Raw genomic sequence first — 20,754 nt, 5'->3', positions numbered from 1 at the left:
TCTTTTGATCTGAACTGGAACTGTTTAATATGCATGCCGCTAGCTGTTGTGCGAGTTGTGTGATTTTTCGCACAATAATCAAATAACAATAACAGCAAAAACGCAAAAACGGACAAAAAACAACAACAAAAAACATTATTAAAAAGAATATACATACATATGTATATATGTATGTACAGCAATTTTTATTTCATTTTTGCTCTTTTATTCAATTTTCAATTTAACAAACGAAAATTATATATAATTTGGTCACAAGACAACAAAAACCAGACAAAAAAAACCATTCGATACGTTTTAACAGTGGAGATGGGAGTGGGAATGGGATAACTATTCAGTTTTAGATTTACTTTAAAGAGCAGTGCTGATCTGGCAACGCCAAAACACGCAAAATGGCGACAGGACAATGAGAATGCATTTCGAATCAAAGCTCAAAGAAATGGGAAAGTTCCATCAAACTCAATTCGATATGGCAACGCCAACAAAATGGCGCATACATTTGCTCTTTCACAACACTGGTATTCCTTGTAGACAGTCAAATTCTGTATTATTACATGGAAAGTGCCATAAATCGATAACGAAACTAACTAAATAAGTAATTCATCAGCAATTCAATCTTAATTGGCTCCGATGATCATCACCGAATTGTGACGGACTCGATCGTAAGAGCCAATGGAAAGAATATTTCATACCAATTTTCAACCAAAATTCCGAATCTCTGTTGTTCTTTTCCCCCTTTTTCTTTCTCTTTATGTGGTGGTTGGTGGTTATTGTTGTTTGTTTGTTTGTTTGTTCGAGTTTAAAGTGCGATCTGGCTGCTACTGCTAATCTTTCAACGAGAACAACCCACAAAAGAAGCAGAGAATCGAATGCGCAACAGGTGCCACAAGTTGGCCAAGGAAGAAACAAACATAGAGTGAGAGAGAGAGAGAGGGAGAGCGAGAGAGAAAGAAGAAAACGAGCAAGTAAAACTTTTAGTTTGGCGTTGCCGGCAACTTGAACTTGGCTGTGGGCCTTATCAAGGGTTTCACAGTTTCTGCGAATCGTGTTGATTTGATTTATTTTTTTTCGAACAAAACCCAAAAGCCACATTCGCAGTCAAGTCAAAACCAGAGACCCAAGACCCCCGACCCCGACCCCGACTCTGACTCTGGCTCCGACTCCGACCCCGAACCGAATCTAGCCAAGAGGCAAAACGCAAATACGCGAATTTATCGCTGCTCGATCATAAATAAGAATTATATAAACATGCGTTGAGGATTCTGCCTTTCTTGCACCACCCATGAATGGAGTCTCGAGTTGCCAAGACCCAATATCCAGATACAGGTACAGGTATGGTAGAGGAACAGGTAAAGTAGGGGAATCGGAATTGGAATCGTATATTTATACCCTTACAAAAAGAGCATATTGATGTTGGTCAAAAGTACGTATAGGTGAGTTTATATGGTCGGATCCGAACACTATATCATGGGGCTTGGGAAGGGTATACAAACTTCGGACCGAACGAAGTTAGCCCCGGCCCTCTATTCGTATGTTGTCGTGAATCGTTGTTGTAGGAAGAAGAACAAGTTGCTGTTTGTTCTTCGTGTGGATAATGATAATGTCGATGATGTTGTTGTTGTTGTTAATCATCATAGTGATGATGATGATGATGATGATGGGTGTGCGCTGTGTGTGGGACATTAGAAATGCTTGGTCTGGAGACCAGGCCACATCCTGAGAGAGCCAAAAGAGAGATTTGCAGGCCTTCATCTTGGCGTCTTGTTAACAACATTTAAACGCTGCTCGTTTAGAATCATCTGATTGTTTGTCTTTTTAAAAGCTGCCTTGGCCTAGCCTTGTTGCTATGTATGTGTGTGTATGTGTATGTGTATCTTCGAATCACAGGGCCTTCGCTTGTTGAGTGAGTAGGATTTATGAGTGTCTGACGTGTGTGATGACTGTTATTAGCTCCAGCCACGTTCAGCAACATCTACAACCGCGCATCCAGCACATCATCATCATCACCAACGCAGTTGTTGGTTGTGTCGATAGCTTTCAACGGATGTCTGTGCGTGTGTGTGATCCCTCACGGAGATCATAATGAATTCAACAATGATGCTGATACCAAGATAATGACGACAATCTTCTCTCTGTCGCGCACTCCCTCTCAATGTATGTATGTACATGCACATCCTTTCGTTCAGATCCTCAACTTCTGGGCAAAAGCAAACAAATTTTGCCTTAATGGCATCTTGGACCATAATTTAGACATTAAGAGAATGGAGCATACCTTCAAAAAATATGCAGCCACACTATTTTTAGACATCGCTCAGCGCTCATTGAATCAAACTGAGACTCAAGCTCATTGACATAATTACATCACTTCCATCAAGTGCGCGTGCCGCCATCTTAAGATATTTTTAGTTTTATCATTGCCTCATTCTTAAGTATTTGATTTAGCTGCTTGTTTTTGCCACTATTTTTGTTGGCTGTTTTCTTTTCTTTCAACTTTCTGGCAACTTGAGCGCCTAAATGCGCGCATAAATTACTTACACTTTGGCAAGCAAACATTGACAGCAGGACAGGCGGGTCGAATGGAAGGGCAGAACCACCAACGACAACACGACGACGATGACTAAAAAGAAGCCAGGGCTAAACCAAAGACACGCCCCATCATATAGCCTCCCTGGGTCTAGTTGGCCAGCAAGCTCTTAACCATTTTGGCCGCCTTCTTATCCTTCTCTGTAAAGACCAACGAGCTGCAAACAAATTGACGCATAATTTAATTAAAAGTAAAACAAACATACTAAAAGCCCACCATAGCAAAAAGTTAAGTCTGGATGGATGGATAGATATACATACATAGATAGATAGATAGATATGTTTTATTTCAAAAGTTATCCATTAATATTTAAAAACCAAATTGAATAGTTTCGTTGTGAAGGCTGATAACTATAATTAACAAGGGCAAGGAGCGGGAGGACAGTCCTTTTAATAGTAGCTTTCAAATGGACTTCCTCTGATATGAGAACATTTGACTGCAGATTTGCGATTGTCCTGACATTGAGCCATTCCTTCATATGGCATTGCGTGCCTAGAGTGTCTCATCGGTGGTGGCGTTAGCAGATGGGCTCAAGGACTCGACATATTTTTGCTTGTCAAAAAGGCAAAAAGGACATGATCCTTGAATTCTGGGCAATATACACGCATATTCTTGCGGTTGCAGACAGATGAGCAGGATCAGAAGGAGGAGAAGGAGGAGGAGGACGACGGAAGAATGCCCAACAAGAGCAACTTACAACTGCTGCCGTTTTTTTTTTTTTTGTTTGCTTCTTCTCCGTTGGTTGTTTTTTTTTCTGTTCCTTCATTCTTTGCTCTTGCTGCTGATGTTGTTGTTTAGCCCAAAGCCAAAGTCTACAAAAGGTGTTGACCAACACATACAGGGGCACTCGATACACGCGTCTTAACAAGAAGACCAACGACACAACAAGCAAGAAAAGCCGAAGATGGTCAAGAAGAGGTGTCTGGCTTGAAGCTTTCTCTCTCCCTCCCTCACTCCCTCTGCCTGCTTTGATCATATCTCCTGCTCTGTTTTGCACCCATCCGTCGTCGTGAAGTCGCTGAAGTCTTCTGGGCCAGAAAAGAAAACGTTATAAATAACACGCTCGAGCATTTAACGCGCCAAACATGTGTTCCACTGTCCAATTTGTGGTATGTTTACTTTTCATCAACTTTATGTACACACACGGACGTAGATGATGACCCAAAACCCAATCAAAAGCAAAAAGCACCAAAAACGAAGGATGACCGATGATACTAACGATGACCATGTTGAATGATTAAAGAGATTTCAGAGACAGAGTGAGAGAGGGCGAGAGTCAACCTAGCAGCTGATAAGATTTGCGAACAACGATTGGATAATGACATGCAAGAAGTTCAACCTTAGAGGTATGAAAGGTCTAAAAAGATGGATAGATGTTTGACTAAACGAGGGCATCCAAAAACACACACACACACAAGGTTTGGCCAGAAGAAGGCGATGAAAGAAAAAACTACGAGGCCCTAAACTGAACTGAGCTGCAGAGGCAGACAAGGTAAACATGAATGTGGTTTACCTGGCGCTCCAGGGCTCATTTATTGAACGATCACCGGCAGCAGCAGCAGCAGCAGCAACAGCAGCAAAAACAAGCAAACAACAAAAGCAAAAATTTTCATACATCAAGTGGTGGAGGAGGGACTTTCAGTACGACTTTCGGATGTTCTATGTTGGCTTAAAAGGCTGAAAAGTCCTTGAGTACAAACCAGGCTAACTGGAACCTTAAACCCGATTTGGGTTTAGTTTCTTTCTCTCTCTATCTATCGCTCTGGCTAAATCCCTGTCTGAATTCATTCACAAGAAACCATTTCGGATGTTACAAACAAATTGACATACTCAATATGCTTTTCAATTAAACGATTAGTATAGAGCATAACAAACAAACAGGGTTGTTGCTGCTGTTGCATGAGGGTCCTAGGGACAGCTGACTGGGGCAATACACAAACACACACACACACACCGCATAAAGAGGCATTTAATGCCTGAGCCCCGAACAACAAAGACAGGACTTGAAGCAAACTGAGGAGCTTAGGACAGGGATCTGCTGGCGAGTTGCGTTTTCGTTTCGTATACTCTTTCTTCCTTATTTCTGTTGCTTCTTTTATAAAGACTTTTGTTGTTCCTCCCTAATAAGTACGCATTTAGGCGCCGGAGCCAGGTTGAAACAGGTTGAGACCTAGAGAGCTGCATATGTATGTGTGCGGCAACAGGCAAAGGCATTGTATTAGAAGGCAAATTTGCTAATTGTTCTGACAAAAAAGATTTTGAGGCAAATCCTTAGTGTCTGTCTGTTTCTTTGTGTATTCCTCATTCCGTTTCCTGCTTCTGAATTTCATTTCAAATTAATTAGCATATACAAATTTCAACGAGTGTCACAAAGGACAAGGCAAAGAGGGAAAGAGGATGAGACTTATGATATTTGGCTAATTTGGTGTCAATGTGTAGAGGCTTTTGAATCTTTTCATCTCACTCACTCTCTCTCTCTCTCTCTCTCTCTTTCAGTCTGTTTCTTTCATTGGCCAGGAAACGGATTGCAAACTGGGTTTTGGGTTAAGGGACAAGTGGCTTCACTTGGCTAAATCAACAACAATCACAGCAACAACAACTAGTTTCACTTTGCCCTGACGCCCTGTGGTCTAACGATGGCCTCCTCCATCACCCCCACCCCATTTCCATCCTGCCCCTAACCCAACCAACCCATCCAACCCAGAGGCTGGCTTTCAATTGCACACTTGCACTTCCGTTGCAGCATTGTCGCTGCCTGTCGTTGCCAATTGGCAGTGCAACAAAATAGCTATTGACAAATTATGACCAACTAAAAGTAATTACACGCGACGAAGCATACACACACACACACTGAGATAAATGGAGAGAAATAACGAGTTATCGACAACGCGTTAATAGTACAAATAATCAACGAGTAGAGCAACGGTGCAGTGGGGCAGCAGGCGAGAGAGAGAGACAGGGAGACTGCCAACTCGACACTAAACATACACTTAATATTAATTGTTTTTTATTAACACAGTCGTCGTCTCCGTGTTGCTGCCGTTGCTGCTGCAGCAACTGAGATTCATTAATAATTTAAAAACAAAAAAACAACAACAAAAAAATAGCAAAAAGAGGAAAATTCACATGGCCGGCGGCAGAGCAGTCGCAGCATGTAATCGAGTTGTTAACTCAAAGTGACAACGAACGAACGAATAAACGAACTAACCGGCTAACTGACGACGACGACGACGACAACAGCAACAACAGCAACAACAACTATGGTGACGACGACAACGCGCACAACAATTAAATGCAGTCAACACACACGATCACACCAGCAACACCAGCCAAGTACAATAACAACAATAACAGCAACATCAACAGCAGCAGTCGACAGGGAGTGTGTTGCTGTTGTTGTTGTTGCAGTTGCAATTGCTTTTAATGAAATCAACACTTGGCCAGAGAGAACTTTGCACGCAAACCTCCAACTGGAGCGTAGATTTATTTTTGTATGTGTGTGTGTGTGTGTGAGCTTTTCTTTTTTTTTTTTATTTATTTATTTATTTATTGTTGTTGTTTTTATTCTGTTTTTGGTTTTTGCGAACGCTTAATTAAAAGCCAAAACATATTTCGCGCCTTTGTTGCTTAACAATTAAAATCAACAATAACAGCAGCAACAGCAACAACAACAATAACAAAAGCTACCAACTTCACACTCAATTAACACGATGCAGACAACAGAAGCACCCACACACACACACACACACACACACACATTCGTTATATGTATGCAAATACACACACACATACAAAAATCAAGCTGGAAAAAGTTGGGCCCTTTTTTTCGTTGTATGCAGCAGCAACTGCTGCCACCCACTCTAATGCACACACACACACACACAGTCATGCAGTGTGAGCTATTGTTTGCCGTTAATTGACTGCACAGAGAGTGAGAGAATGCAAAAATAGAAAGAGAGCAAGCCACAGAGAGAGAGCCGGTGGAAGTGCGAGTGTGAGTGGGAGTGGGAGTGGGAGTAGGAAAACGATGGGTAAAGAGCCTAGGCCAGGTTGTTGTTGTTGTTGTTGCTGTTGATTTTTTTCGCAAAGTAGTTTTGCTGGCTTACAAATACATGCATATGCATGTGTGTGTATGTGTGTATAGAGACCGAGACTAAAGACCGAGCATGAATGAAAACTGATAGCGCACGTCATTGACACCTACAAGTGAAGGAATGACTACACTTACACACACACACACACACAAAATGGAGGCATATGTATGTGCATGTGCGTACTTGTCGACAACGACAACGACGACGATAGCCGAGTGCACGAGTCAATGAGCGCCACACCAGCAACAAAAAATTTAAGTAAGTAAGTCGTCTCGCCGACTTGGCAATACCATGCACCAGGTGGGACAACATACATACGCCTTCCCGCTGTCTCCCTCTTATCTAAGCACTTTAGCGCCACCTATTTTCATTTCAGTTATATTGATAGATATTGCAGCATACATACAATAAAAATCGCAAGAGGCGGAAGAGGCGTGGCAAAAATACTCCAAGTCTCCGAGATACCCTTTGGCGACTTGAGCCTACAATTTTACCCTAAGAAAAAACTTGGCGGTCTATCTCCCTCCCTTTACTCACACCAACACTCGCCCCATTACACACATACATATGTATGTACATACATAACTCCTACTCTTACTCCATTGCACTCCACGATATTACGTGCGAGCGACCGTGTGTGTGGACCTTCGAGGTGGCTACATAAATTTGATTTTTATATTTCACAGAAAAAACTGAATTCCTCTTATTAATAACAATAAATTTATATGTGTTCTCTCTTTCGCTCTGTCTCCGCTGTGGGTCACTGGTAGATGGTTCTATCTCTTTCTGTCTGCTCCTTTTTGTGATACCCAAAAACGTCTCTCATCATCATCACTTTATCATCATCATCGTCATCATACTCATGAACGATCAGGCATACAAAACACGCAGCGCCAGTTAAAACAAACGAAACGAAAAATGCCCCAATACACAAAATATTAAATAATGTGCATAAGTGTATGTATGTATGTGTGTATGCGACAATAAAAACAAAATAAAACCAAAGCAGGCTCTCTCGTCAAAACACTCATACATACAAATAAACCACTCGTCGTACATATTAAAATTCATAAAGCGTTTTGACGACAACGACGCGTTTCATCGCTGCTTGGCTGATCGAGGGGGGCGACGCGAACGGACGAAACGGAATGGGATGGAGAATGGTTCTCCCTAGAACCCGTCAGAAGAATTGCAATGTTGTGGTCGTGAAACTAAGTCAAATCTCTATATGAATCTAATCAATATAAACCGTGCCATTAAGCCAAAGACATTCACAATAGAATGTCCTTTTCCTTTACGATCGCTTAGATCAAAAGCTTGTACACATCTGTGTGACTTTGCTACGAAAATTTCCCAGCTCAATGAATACACAGAGACAGAGAGAGAGAGAGAGAGAACTAAAAAGAAAGAAGAAAAAACCCAAAATCCACCACAATATCCAGGACATCCTCTTCTATCTCTCTCACTCTCTTTGTTGGTTCCTAAAGTCCCCAATTAGCGTTCTAATCAAGTGTAAACTAATGCTAAAAGCCAAGCCGGGTTTGCGCTCAACGCGTGAATATGCCACGAGACACAAGAGACGATCACTAGAGAGAGAGAGAGAGAGAGAAACGCAAGGATTGTGAAGCAGCAAGCAGTGTGCTAATTTGACTAATTTGCTTGCATCTCAAAGCACAAAAAAAAAAACTGAATGGCGCACCAAAAAACACACACAAAAAGAGAAGAGAGATAGAGTCACACAGACACAACACAGGGATATAGAAACAGGCGACAGGGACAGGGACAGAGACAACATAGCGCGAACATCACATCTTGAAAATTGTCTGCCTGAATTCAGATTTTGTCGTCGTCGTCGTCGTCGGGCGTCGTCGGTCGTCGTTGTCGCTGATCGCTCTTTGATCTGCCAGCGCACATCTAGGAAATGTTTGTCAAATTCATTGGACCGTTCTCATTGTTTTTGACATTTCTTTTACCATCGTATTTGCTGTACGTTGCCAAGGGTGAGAGGAAGATAGAGAGAGAGAGAGATAGATAGAGAGAGAGCGAATCCAGTCCATGTAGCATATCATGCCATCACTTTCTCTGGGCCAGAAGCTTTTCACTTTAACGCAAATGTTTAAGAAATCAAAGTAAATTGTAGCGTTTCCTTCCACAAGGCATTGTTCTTCACCCTTCTGCTTCTTCTAGTGCGTGGTGGTGTTTGGTGGTGCTAGTGACGATGGTGGTGCTACATCTTCACTTATTCATCAGGCATTGTCGTTATTTTTCTGGCGCCAAAAAAGACGCCGTTCATGTGTCCTCCAAATACGACAACACGACGCTGGACTTTGTGGTTTGGCCCATGTGCAGCCAGGCTTTTGCCATCTTCTTCTTCTGCTGCTGCTGCTGCTTCTTGTTGTTGCCCCATTCTTCGTTTTTGGGGTTTTTGTTTCTTCTGCTTCAATTCTTTGTGTTATTCTTCTGCATTTTGTTGTGTATATATACATATATATATTTTTTTATTATTCCTTTTTCGTTCATATTTTGTGTGTAGTTTGGTTTTTTTATTTTGCCTTATTTTGGGTTCTTTTGAACTCATGTTCTTCATTATAAAAGGCCTTCTTCATCACATTTTCTTCAACATTCGTCGTCGTCGTCGTCGTTGTCATAATTTTTTTTTTTTTTTTGTGAGACCTTTTGCTTTATGCATTTTGAAAAAACATATACAATATGCGTTTAATATTCAATTCTTGTCCATTGAAAGCAAAAGTTTCTCGTCGCTTGGACTAGATGAGAAAGAAGCAGCAGCAGCAGCAGCAGAATGAGAAACGGAAGAAGAAGAAGATGGAGATGGAGTACAGTTTAACTGAGCAAAACTTAGTTAATTGCTCATCGCTCATTCAATTCTTATCAATTCTCAGTTTGCCTATCACCATCTGGCCATCTCTTTCGCTCAATGTCTTAGTTTTGGGTTAGGCTTTAACCCTCATTAGGCTAGCGGAGCGTGTAAACAGCGGAATTCGTTTTTCGATACGAACCACTTAGCGGCACTTTGTTAACAATCATGAATTTGAGTTAAAAGTAGCAGCAGGAAGGCCATTCGAGAATGATGATTGCTGTTGATTTATTTCGTAAGTTTCGTTTTCTTCTTCTTCTTGGTGGTTTGGGGTCTCTTACCAAATTTAGAAGCCATTAAACCCCATGAACCCCAGTAAGCCAGGCTTTGCGCTTCCGCTTCTCGCTACGGTGTGGGCGTCGCAACGGAAGCGTCCACTTAATTAGCTGAGCCAAAACTTTGTTTGTTGTTTTATTTTCGTCAAATTAATTTTCATTTAATTTTAAGTGGGCGTAAATGCAATTTAAATTAACAGCAAGAGCCCGTCCAGCCCAAACTCAGTGGCCGAGCCGAGTTAACGTTTCTTTCTTGTAAAATCATTTTATGACATTTTTATTGTAATTTCACTCAACTTAGACGACGACGACGACGAGTGGTGCTGCAAGTGCGGATTGTAGTTTAATATTTTGGGACTCCCATTTGACTTATGATCATCGTCAAATTGAAATGGCCACCTTCAGCAGGTGGGGAGATCGGACAGTGGACGGCATTTCTCTTTGATGACCCTGGGAGATGAGTCTCTTCACCTTTTAACTAAGCTGTCGACTAATTGAATTAAGTTTTCATTAGTTTGCATAGTTCTAGAATCGATAGAGTCCTTTCAATGTATGTGCATTGGCATGTAGGGATATTTGTATTTGCCTCCCTTTCTGGTTCGAATCAATTTCACAACAAATTACGCACAAATTACCCTAAAGGCCTCTCTCAGTATGAATTTTGCAGGAGAAACGAAAAAGGAATGTGAAAAAATGCAATTATTATGCATTTTTTATAGAACACAAATTGTCCAAGCCTGCGAGGACAACAATGCAAATGGCATAAATGGGAGAGAAAATGAATGAATAAGGAATATCACATGTTCTCCAAGTTGTCCCATGCTAAATTACGTATAATTTGCAGTGCAACTGCAGAAAGAGTTGGCCACATACCTCTATCTGGCCTACCGTCACGTATTTGTCAACTTAGCACATCGATAATGTTCACCAGCCAGCCACCAATCCACCCATCCTATCATAAGAGACCCATAACAACCCACACACACACACACAGAGACACCATCCCTAGGAGACGACAATTTGAGTACAATTATGAAAAACGCTTTCCCAAGCGAACAGTGTTTTTTTTTTTTTCCTCTGTTATTTTTCCCCCCTTTTTGCAGTGTTTAATGTAACAAAATTTTCTTGAAAAACTTCTTTGCCTACCACCCAAACCACCCACCCACTGTAGGAGTCATTAGGAAACGCATGTGTAGGGGGTAGAAACTACAATTCAAATATACAAAATGTAGAAAGAAGCGGAGGATGGGGGAAGAGCAGGAGGAGCATAACATGGAGGCAGGCAAGAAGGAAGAAAATGAAACGAAAATACGATACGCCCATTTAATTGAGCCTGTGGGTGGGTGGGTCATGCCACTGCACTTTGATTGCCTTTACCGTCAGCTGAGCATTTACCCAAAACGCTGGAGAGAAATAAAAAACACAAAAAATAACCAGAAATTCCACCTCTTCCCCCGTCATCCTGCCACGCCATAACCGTCAAAAAAAAAAAAAAAAAAAAAAAAATGGTGGAAAACCCGGGAGGTTGTGAAGAGAGAAAATTTGTATTTATGAAAATTAAACAAGTGAACTTTGACAGACGGTTGCTCGGGGGTTGACCTAAGGAATTGCTAAGAATTGAAGGCGTGCTGTGTTATACTGGGCGATGCAGGGGCGTATTCGAAGGGGATTGCAAGGGGGTGGGGATGGGGAGATAGAGAACTGCATGAAGTATGAAACTGTTATACAAATGCAATCTATTGCGATTCATTCTAAAAGCAAATGTGTTTCTGTTATACAGTTTGCATATTGTGTTATACAGTCTGTTCTGGGCAGTAAGTCTCCAAGCTAGAATCTAAGTCCGTATAACAGTTATATAGACAATTGACTTTAGAGCAAACTATTATATCAATCATTGCATTACATAGAATGATAGAAATAACATTCAGTATAACAGTTAGTTTAATAGTGTAATGAATACTAGCTATTACTCCAAGTTGTATGCTGTTATACTGTTATACAAACTGGTATTCACACCTATTCCTATACTATCTCTTGAACTTGACTTTGCATTCACTGTTATACTAGCTATTACTTCAAGTTGTATGCTGTTATACTGTTATACAAACTTATTGTTATCCACACCTATTGTTATACTATCTCTTGAACTTGACTTTGTATTAACTGTTATTCCTGCTACTATTCCACGTGTTATACCAACTGTTATACTGTTATATCAACTTTATCCATTCATTCCACAAATTATATCATTGCCCGCTTGTCCCGTCCATAGTTTCCAGTGCCGTCCCTGGCTTCCGATTGACTTGTGTAGAACGGACCCGGGGGAAGGAACGGCCAACTTTGTTCGGGTTCTGTCTCATGACCTGACTGTGTCATTAAATGCGCGAGTATTTTGTCTTTGTAAAGGTCTTTCCTTTAACACATTATCGCATGCATGGTTAAATAGAAAACACACAACCTGCCACCAATTAAAGGAAAACATACGGAGAAGGGGTGGAAGGCGGAAGGTGGGAGGAACTCGTGGAAATAGGTGTGGGTATGAGAGGATTTTCAACGAAATTTTCAATTAGTATCAAAATGCGCAAAATCAAAGCCGAAAAATCAGAGCCAAAGCGATTGGGCCCAGCGGGGAGGGGGGCGGCGGCGGCAACATAAAAACCGAAAATTGTTATAGACGAATTTTTATGTGCTATTTTTTTTTACACACTTTCACGCGCCAAAGTGTCGTCAAGTGGGGCCCGCGAACGCGACCGAGACCGAGACCGGGACCGGGACCTCTAGAACCAGACAGTCAGACAGACAGACAGACAGCCAGCCAAGCAGCCAGCCTGCCTCAGTTTATTTATTTGCGCGCTTATTCAGCAATTTCAATTAATTGATAAGTCAAAGCAGCAACAACAACAACGTTTCACGCAATTCGCTTTAGCGATTTAATTGCCAGCGACATTTTGTCGCAATCTAAGACGATGCGATGGAGGAGGACCCCCATCCAGCTCCATGGAGGATAGGGGAGAGTCGGAGAATTAAATGCGGGCCTCCACTCTCTGCGCTAATTGAATTTGCAAGTAATTTTCAAGTTGCAGCAAATTGGAATAGCAAATTGATGACCACCACAACGAGAGCGTTTTGAAAATGGAAAATCTGTTTTCTTCTTGTCCATCTGTCCAGGAATAGGCGAAGCAATGGCTGGTAGTTGGATAGGTCTAAGAGGAGTTAGGCTAGAGAATTATGGATTGAGCATCAGAGAGTCTAGTTTCCGGCATACTCTCAGCTAAGAGACAGAACACAGTTTTCTAAGATTTGAAGGATATTTGTCTAGGTGTAAAATCCCCACGACTTTACGGTCTATTCAAGTCTGCCCAACGGAAAAACTTATGGGTCAGAGCAAATGGAGTGTCATTTGATGTTGAGGCTTGATTTGATTCGATTTGAAATATGAATAATCATATTCATCCATCAAAAAGACAAGTATTGACTCTTCAAGGAAGGAACAAAAGGTATAAATAAACATAATTGACTATTTTGGATGCAAATGAATGTCAAAAAAAGTGGCAAGGGTTTTGTTTTTTTTTCCATGGCAAACAACATTCAAGTGGCCTAACGAGTGTTTTTTAACACTCACATACTGACACTTCACTTGTATGGTTGCTGCAACTGCTGGGGAACTGGCGGACGGAGTAGGTGCTGCCGGATTATGGTTGCTGGCAATAACAAAACAATCATTTTGACATTGATGATGATGGTTGGTGCAAAAGCAGCAGCAGCAACAACTACAACAACATTAGCCACATAGTCACAGTGGTTTATTCGCACTAGGCAAAACGGCACTTGTCGGCGGCTCCTGCTCATACGTTGCATGCAATGCCACAACAACAACAACAACAAGAGAGAGAGAGAAAAAACAACAATGTTTGTGGCGTGCAAAAAGTTGCAACTTACATATGTGAAATGTTCGTCGGGTGGCAAATAAAAAAGAAAAAAAAAACAAAAAGTACGAGAATGAGTACTTAAAACTTTTACAAGCCACTCACTTGCACTCACTCACTCATTCACTCGCTCACTGACTCATATTGCCCCACCCACCATCTCGTACCCATTCCCCATCCAGGTTGCATCCAGCTGAAGCTGCAACTCCAAGTGTTCTCTCTCTCTGTCTCCCTCTCCCTCTCGCTCTATAAACTCATTTGCACGCGCGCATTTGCATTAAGTTTGGGTCCTTTTGGTCAGGAGGGGTTGGAGAGTGGATGGTGGAGTTCATGAACTCCATTTTAGACACATTAGCTAGAAATTTGTTAGCAGGAAATAAACCGCACTAAACAGAGAGACAGAGAGAGAGAGGGAGAGTCTCATCTAATCAAATCTCAAATTTGTATTCACCTATTTAAAGGATTTAGATATTCATTTTAACTAATTCGTGTGTTGTGCTTAGTCAATCCTTTTCAAGGGTATAATAAAAGCCCATACAGGACACTTGAAATATTCTTCCCGTCATGCAGTTGTTGGTTATGCCAATTTGGCAAGTGTAGATGGCCACTTGGTTTAGTTTCACACTTAAGTCCACTGCTTTGGGCACTCCTGGCTAATGAGCTTAAGGATTAGGTGGCGGCACACACCAGCACCCACCCATCCGCAAGTCCCGACTAACCCAGCCAACTACTAACCAACTTTTCTAGCCAAAGTGCGAACAACTACAACAACTTTGCCAACAACAGAAAAATATAAATAACTGAAATATATATGTACATACATATATAAACAGTTGGCGCGGAATGTTGAATGTAAAGTTACATATTTAGCCTGTTGTTTGCCGGCGTCAAGGATGTGAGAGAACGGCAGGGAGGTGGGCAGGTGGCCTAGGCGTGGCGGGGGCGTTAAAGGAATGCATCTACTTCAAGGAGTGGGCCCAGACGCCATGCCAGACATCGACATCGACATCGACAACCACGTCGACATCAGACCAGGCAGCAGGCACTCACAACTTTTACCGCTTGGCAAAACTATTTGCAAATATTTGTTTTCGCCTTTTTCTCTTTCTCTCTCTCTCTCTACCTCATAACCGTTTTCTATTGCAGTTGGCCATGAAATTGAAAGGTAACACAGAAAATGCAGCTTAATGAGAAGGCGTCAAACAATTTGTTTAACCTTAAGAGCACAGAAAGAAAAACAAAGCTTATGGAATTTGTTTAGTTTGGTGCGTTTGAAAATGGAAGAAAAAATAATATCAAAATTTCCTAACAGCAAAAAAGAGACTTTCCAAGAGACTAAACAGGTCCCAAGGACCTTTTATGTAGAATCTTTCATTGATTTGAGAAAAACTATTGCAAATTATATTTTGAAATATTCAGTACGAAAATTCTCAATGAACTAAGAAAATATTTCGAAATATTTGTAGAAAGATCTTCAAAATTGTTTCTACACCTCTTTAACCCATTTTGGACCACTGTTTGACTTAAGTTTTGTAAAAATATCAGAATTTGAGCCCATTTTTCATATTCAAAATCTTATGAATATAATTTGAATTCAAATCAAGTGTTTTTTTATTGCAAATAGTGCAAAATATTCCCTATTATCTTAAATATTGAAAACGAATACATCGAACCATCAAATAGACCTTTTTCTGAATATTTTTGACCACAGATTCGGATTCCCTTTCTAACATTTTCCAAATGGAACTCCAAAAACAAGAAACTTGAATTATATTTTAACATAAAATTAGCAACATTTATTACGTTACGTTAATCATTTACTAATAATTATATTTAGGAAAGTTTTAACTGAATTGGTAAGATATAATTCGAGGTTTACTCCAAAAGTTAGATCTTTAAATCTTTAAATATACAAAATTAGTTGAATTTTCAACACTGAGTAGATCTGAATCAAAATCATAAAGTTTCGAATATTATTAAGTTTAGTCGACTTGGTTTTAGATTATTAATTAGATTATATATTTAGCAACAGAAAGCAAACTTTCGAGTATATAAAGAATATGCCATCAGTCAAAACTCTGAAGATCGAAATGCGAACATAAATCTAATATAAAAATAATGATTCTCTTGAGAAATTCGATTTTTAGGAACCGAAAATTGATAAAATGGAAGTTCTTGATCCTGTTAACATGTATTCTAAAAAGAGTGTGAATGGAAATCCTGATCCAAAGCTAAAATATTGAAGTTGAAACTTGAATATACAGTAGCGGACACGAATTTAAGACGTTTTTTTTTTTTTTTTTTTTTTGATTTTCTCGGTTCCTAAATAACTTAATGGAATAATTTCTTCTGTAATTTGTTGGTTATTGTGTTCAGATTACGAACCGTAAGAATGGTCATCATATTTTTATCCGTTTTTTTCACATGTGCATTTGAACAAAGAAAAGTCCGTTTTTTGGGGGGCATATATTTAAGACGTTTTTTTCCAAAATTTTAAATATTACAGATAGAAGTTTAAACTCTTTAAAGAAGTTGTAGATCTAGCAAAACTAACGTTAAAAAACGTCTTAAATTCGTGTCCACCACTGTATGTCTTAAGAACTGAGAGTATAAAATTTTGGCTGCTCATTATTTCGATTGGTTTTTAGATTCAATCACAATTATGTTTTAAGTTTTAAAGATTTGCTATATATATAATGAATTAAAATGAATATTTTGTTTAAAAACCGCTCTGAGTCTCTAAAGATTCGAATTTTAGAAGGACTTGATGAAAAGAGTAAACCTTTTGAATTCTTGAGTGGTCTATCGATATTGAGGAATATGGAACAATGAATGAATGATAAGAGACTAAAATTTATGATTCGGATTTGAAAACGAATTGGCTTAGATACAGTTTGATGATTATTTCGAATATGAATCGATTCGAGCACTCACTTGAAAGGTTTTGCAATAATTTTCACTTGTTTTTATTTAAATTGCTTAAACTTTTTATTCACTTGCTTGAACACATTCACATCTTGAGAAGAAGAATCCTTGGTATACACAGTTTATGTCTCCGTCTGGGAGCTCTCTCTGCTCCGCTCTTGGAAGAGGTGTGAACGCATTTTCACGCGCCAACTCAACTTGAATGTCAACTTAGGTAATCTCGAAAAGGAGCAGAAGGAGGAGGAGGAGGAGCCAGGGAAGAGATGGGGTACTGCAGATTGAGGGTTATGACTTGAATGCCTATTAAATAGACTAAAAGGGGGGGACAACGACGCATTTTTCACCTACATTTTGTTGTCCAAAACTTGAGACTTGAGACGATACACGTGCTCAAGTATCCTTTTAGCCAGGACAACGAGGAGCAGAGCACACACACACACACACACACACACACAAATACAAACATGTGGGGCAGAAGGCCCATCCGATGGCTTATATGCGACCTTCGAGCTAGGCGAGACTAGGCAGTGTCATATAGGAATCCTCGCGTTAAATTTAGTTTGTGGTTTTTGTTTTTGTTTTTAACTAATTTTTTTGCTCACCTGCCACTTTTGGTGATGACCATTTCGGTGCCGAGCTTATGAAATTTCTCCCACAAATCCTTGCCTTCGAGCGTCACCTTGGGATCATCGACAACGCCATCGTCCTCGGGTTGGAGGGCGCGCAATGGTCGCATTGCCGGATGCAACTGATGGGCGACAGCCGAGGCGAGGACAACGTCTTCAGCTGTTGTATAGGCCGTTCCCAGTGGATGGTGGGCGTGCGGATGTGGATGTGCAGGATGTGGCGGGAAACGTAGGCCGCCTCCGGGATATAGACCAGGATGTGGTCCAGCCGGACTGCCAGCCAATGCGGCCAATGCAGCGGCGGGAAAATACGGTGGAGGTGGTGGCTGTTGTTGTTGCTGTTGCTGCTGCTGCTGAGATGTTGGCGGCGGTGGCCCAGCTAAATGTGGCGGTGGTGGATGCAGATTTTGACCCACTGGCACGGGGCCAATGCTGGGTGAATGTTGTTGCGCGGGATGCGGTACAGTTGTAGATGATGATGATGATGATGCAGGTGCTGAGATAGGCGCAGGCGGTACTGATGCTGATGATGACGCTGATGATGATGATGTTGTTGTTGTTGTTGATGATGACGCTGATGATGATGACGAGGATGCTAATGAAGGCGGCAACAGCGGCAACGGTGGCAGCGGCGGCGGTGATGAGGCTGGTGAATTCGGTTCGGTGGTGGTCAAATGTGACTTACTGTTGTTGTTGTTGTTGTTATTATTATTATTGTTGTTATTATTATTGGTGCTGTTGTTGTTGTGATTACTATGATTACTTTGGGGCGATAACTGAGACGGCGAACCCTGAGCAACAGCGCCGCCGCCGCCGCTAATATTATTATTATTATTGTTGTTGTTGTGATTGTTGTTGCTGCTGCTGTTGTTGTTGTTGCTGTTGTTGTTGTTGTTGACTGTCGAATTGCTGTTGCTACCCGCCGTCAACAGCGACGAGACGCTGAAGTCAGTGGGTCTTTGCGATAGCTGCAGAAATGGATGATATGCCATCCCATTTGCAAACCTGGCGAATGGATCCTCAGCAGACTGATGAAGTAGCAGCTCCTGGACGTCGTATCTCATTACATAACAATTTCATCAACAATTGTGCGTCATGCAGGAAAATATAATTTGACAACAAAAATGTTTAACAATTTTTTGTTTGTGTTTGCGTTTCTGTTGCGTTTCCAATAATTTTCAATTTAAATTGTTTTTATTTATGTTTCTTGTTTAGTTTTGTTATAGTTGTTGTTGTTGTTGTTGTCACAGTTAAAGTTGTTGTTTTTGTTCGACAGGTACTCGTTACTCGTACTCTTTTTCTTTCTTCTTCGTCACTTTCACTTCACTTTTTGGGTTCTCTTTTGTTGTGGGCCCAAGTTTCAGAAATTTGCATCCTTTTTTTCTTTTTGTATTTTCTTTACAATTTTTTATAGATTTTTAGCAAAAATTTTTGTATTTCATGCTAAAACAAAAAAAAATAAAAAACAAATTTAATTGATTTATAACTTTTTCTTTGTTGTTTGTTGTTGTTGTTGCTATTGTTTTGTTATTGTTTGGTTGTTTCCTTCTGTTTCACACACACTCTCTTGTATGGCGCTTTCGTTTTGGCGGCGGCAAAACCTCTTTTTTTTCGAACGCACGCGACGCTTCAAACAGTATTCCCTTTTTGCTTTTTGCTTTCTGCTCGTTCTTCTTTAGCGAATTTTGTTTGTTTAATAGTTGTTGTTGTTGTTCTTTTAACACATTTTTATTTTATTTGTGCCAAAATCAAGAGAAAAAAAATGTTATATATGTATATATATATTTAGGTATATACAAAAACAAAAAAAAAAAACACCGAAATCAGGTATGGATATTGTATTGGCAGGAAAACCAAAACAAAAAACCCAAAAAGCTAAGAAAGAAAGAAACGAAGGCGACGACAACAAACGACGACGACAAAGAAATGCAGTTGTTGGAGAGGCACACAACACACACGACAACAACGCCCGATACGAACTACACGCCGGTCGCTTTCAAACTGTAAACCTCTCGCCGTAAATTTTTGCCCTCTGCCGCCTGACTCTGCGCTCTGCCGACGGCGACAATGTCTCGGCTGGCCAACGAGTGGCAAGCGAGCAAGAAAGAGAGATAAAGAGACCGACAATGCGAGAGAATGGGAGCGAGCGAAAGAGAGAGAGAGATAGTGAGAGAGTATGTATGTGTGTGTGTGGTGTGTGTTGAGTACGCGCAAGCTCTGCCCTGCTGGGTCTAACGGCGGGCGTGCGAGTGAGTGAGTAAGTAAGTGAGTGAATGAGAATTGTCGTTGTATGTGTTGATGTTGGTGTTGGTGTTGCCGTTGTTCCCCAGACATGAGCCCTGAGTGAGAGTGAGAGCAGGGCAGGCGCTGTTCCAATAAGAAAACCCAAAAACTCAAACCTAAAGTGTTGAGTTGACGCTTCTCGCGCTAGTGTGAGTGTGTATATGTATATGTATATATATGTATATCTGTGTGCGTGTTAGAAGTAACAAGGCAGCTGACACCACACAAAGTGCGCCAGAAAAATGGCTAAAAATGTGAGCGACAATATCATAGCAGCGGCAAATCACAGCCCAAAAAATGTATATGTATGTATGTATGTAACATAAAAAGAAAAGAAAATGCCACCCAACTCTAGGGGATTTTGGGGTTGGGGTAAGGAAGAGTCGAGTTGACAAATGACGCGCAAGCGAAAAATGCGCTTCAATGGTCAAATGCTGTGATGGAATTGGAGTTGGAGGTGGAGATGGAGATGGATATGAAGATGGGTGAAATGGCAGAAGACTAACGGAAGCTTGATAAATGTCCTCAACTAGGACACCGACACACACACACACACACACACACACACACACACACACACACACTACAGGGGGACAAAGCCGCTGTCTAGGTGGTATAAGAGATAACACTTAAAATACCAAAAGTGACCTACAGTGACCTTTTATTTCAGCCCTTTGCAGAAGGGAAGAAGCAAGAACAGACTCTATTTTAAGACTCGCATGAATAGAAATATTTCAAAATACTCTCTCAACATTTTCTTATAAGAAGTTTGGCAGATTTAATCAAGTCTCTGACTTTAATAATTTTTGCTTTTTGTCCAACTTAAAGATCCTTTTGCAGTAGGAATAAATCACTTTTAGTGTCTTATGCAATCTTAATTTGAAAAGACAACCAAATCCCAAACTCCTTTATGTACATATGTACATAGGATGGCCTAAACGCGTGTTAGCCACTTTGGCAGCTTTTGTCCGTCCAAAAATGAAATGCTAGAGATTTATGTATTTTGGGGTCTTTCTATATGGACGAGACGTCGCCGATGCCTAAGCAATATATAGACTCTTACACACACACAAACATCGAGACGAAAATTCGCAAGTGCGAAAAAGCAGAAGAGCAGCAAATAAAAAAACGAAAAAAAATTGAACGAAAAAAAAGGAACAGAAGAAAAA

The 20,754-nt window shown here is 40.6% G+C and overlaps 1 protein-coding gene across 2 annotated transcripts in view; it reads right to left on the bottom strand.

Annotated features, from left to right (window-relative positions):
- The window catches only part of bi (T-box transcription factor bifid), a 59,875-nt gene extending 40,605 nt beyond the window's left edge, over positions 1-19,270 (bottom strand). For both annotated transcript variants that reach the window (XM_068302255.1, XM_068302256.1), the window contains exon 1: positions 17,279-19,270. In XM_068302255.1, coding sequence (XP_068158356.1) covers positions 17,279-18,366 — 1,088 coding nt within the window. In that variant the 5' untranslated portion in view covers positions 18,367-19,270. The remainder of the gene's footprint in view (positions 1-17,278) is intronic.
- Between the last annotated feature and the right edge of the window lie 1,484 nt (positions 19,271-20,754).

This window comes from Drosophila tropicalis, unplaced genomic scaffold (genome assembly GCF_018151085.1).
Source record: "Drosophila tropicalis isolate 14030-0801.00 unplaced genomic scaffold, ASM1815108v1 contig_952, whole genome shotgun sequence".
NCBI classification, from domain to species: domain Eukaryota; kingdom Metazoa; phylum Arthropoda; class Insecta; order Diptera; family Drosophilidae; genus Drosophila; species Drosophila tropicalis.
Note: the sequence above shows the minus strand (reverse complement) of the source record. Positions and strands in the feature narration are given on the sequence as shown.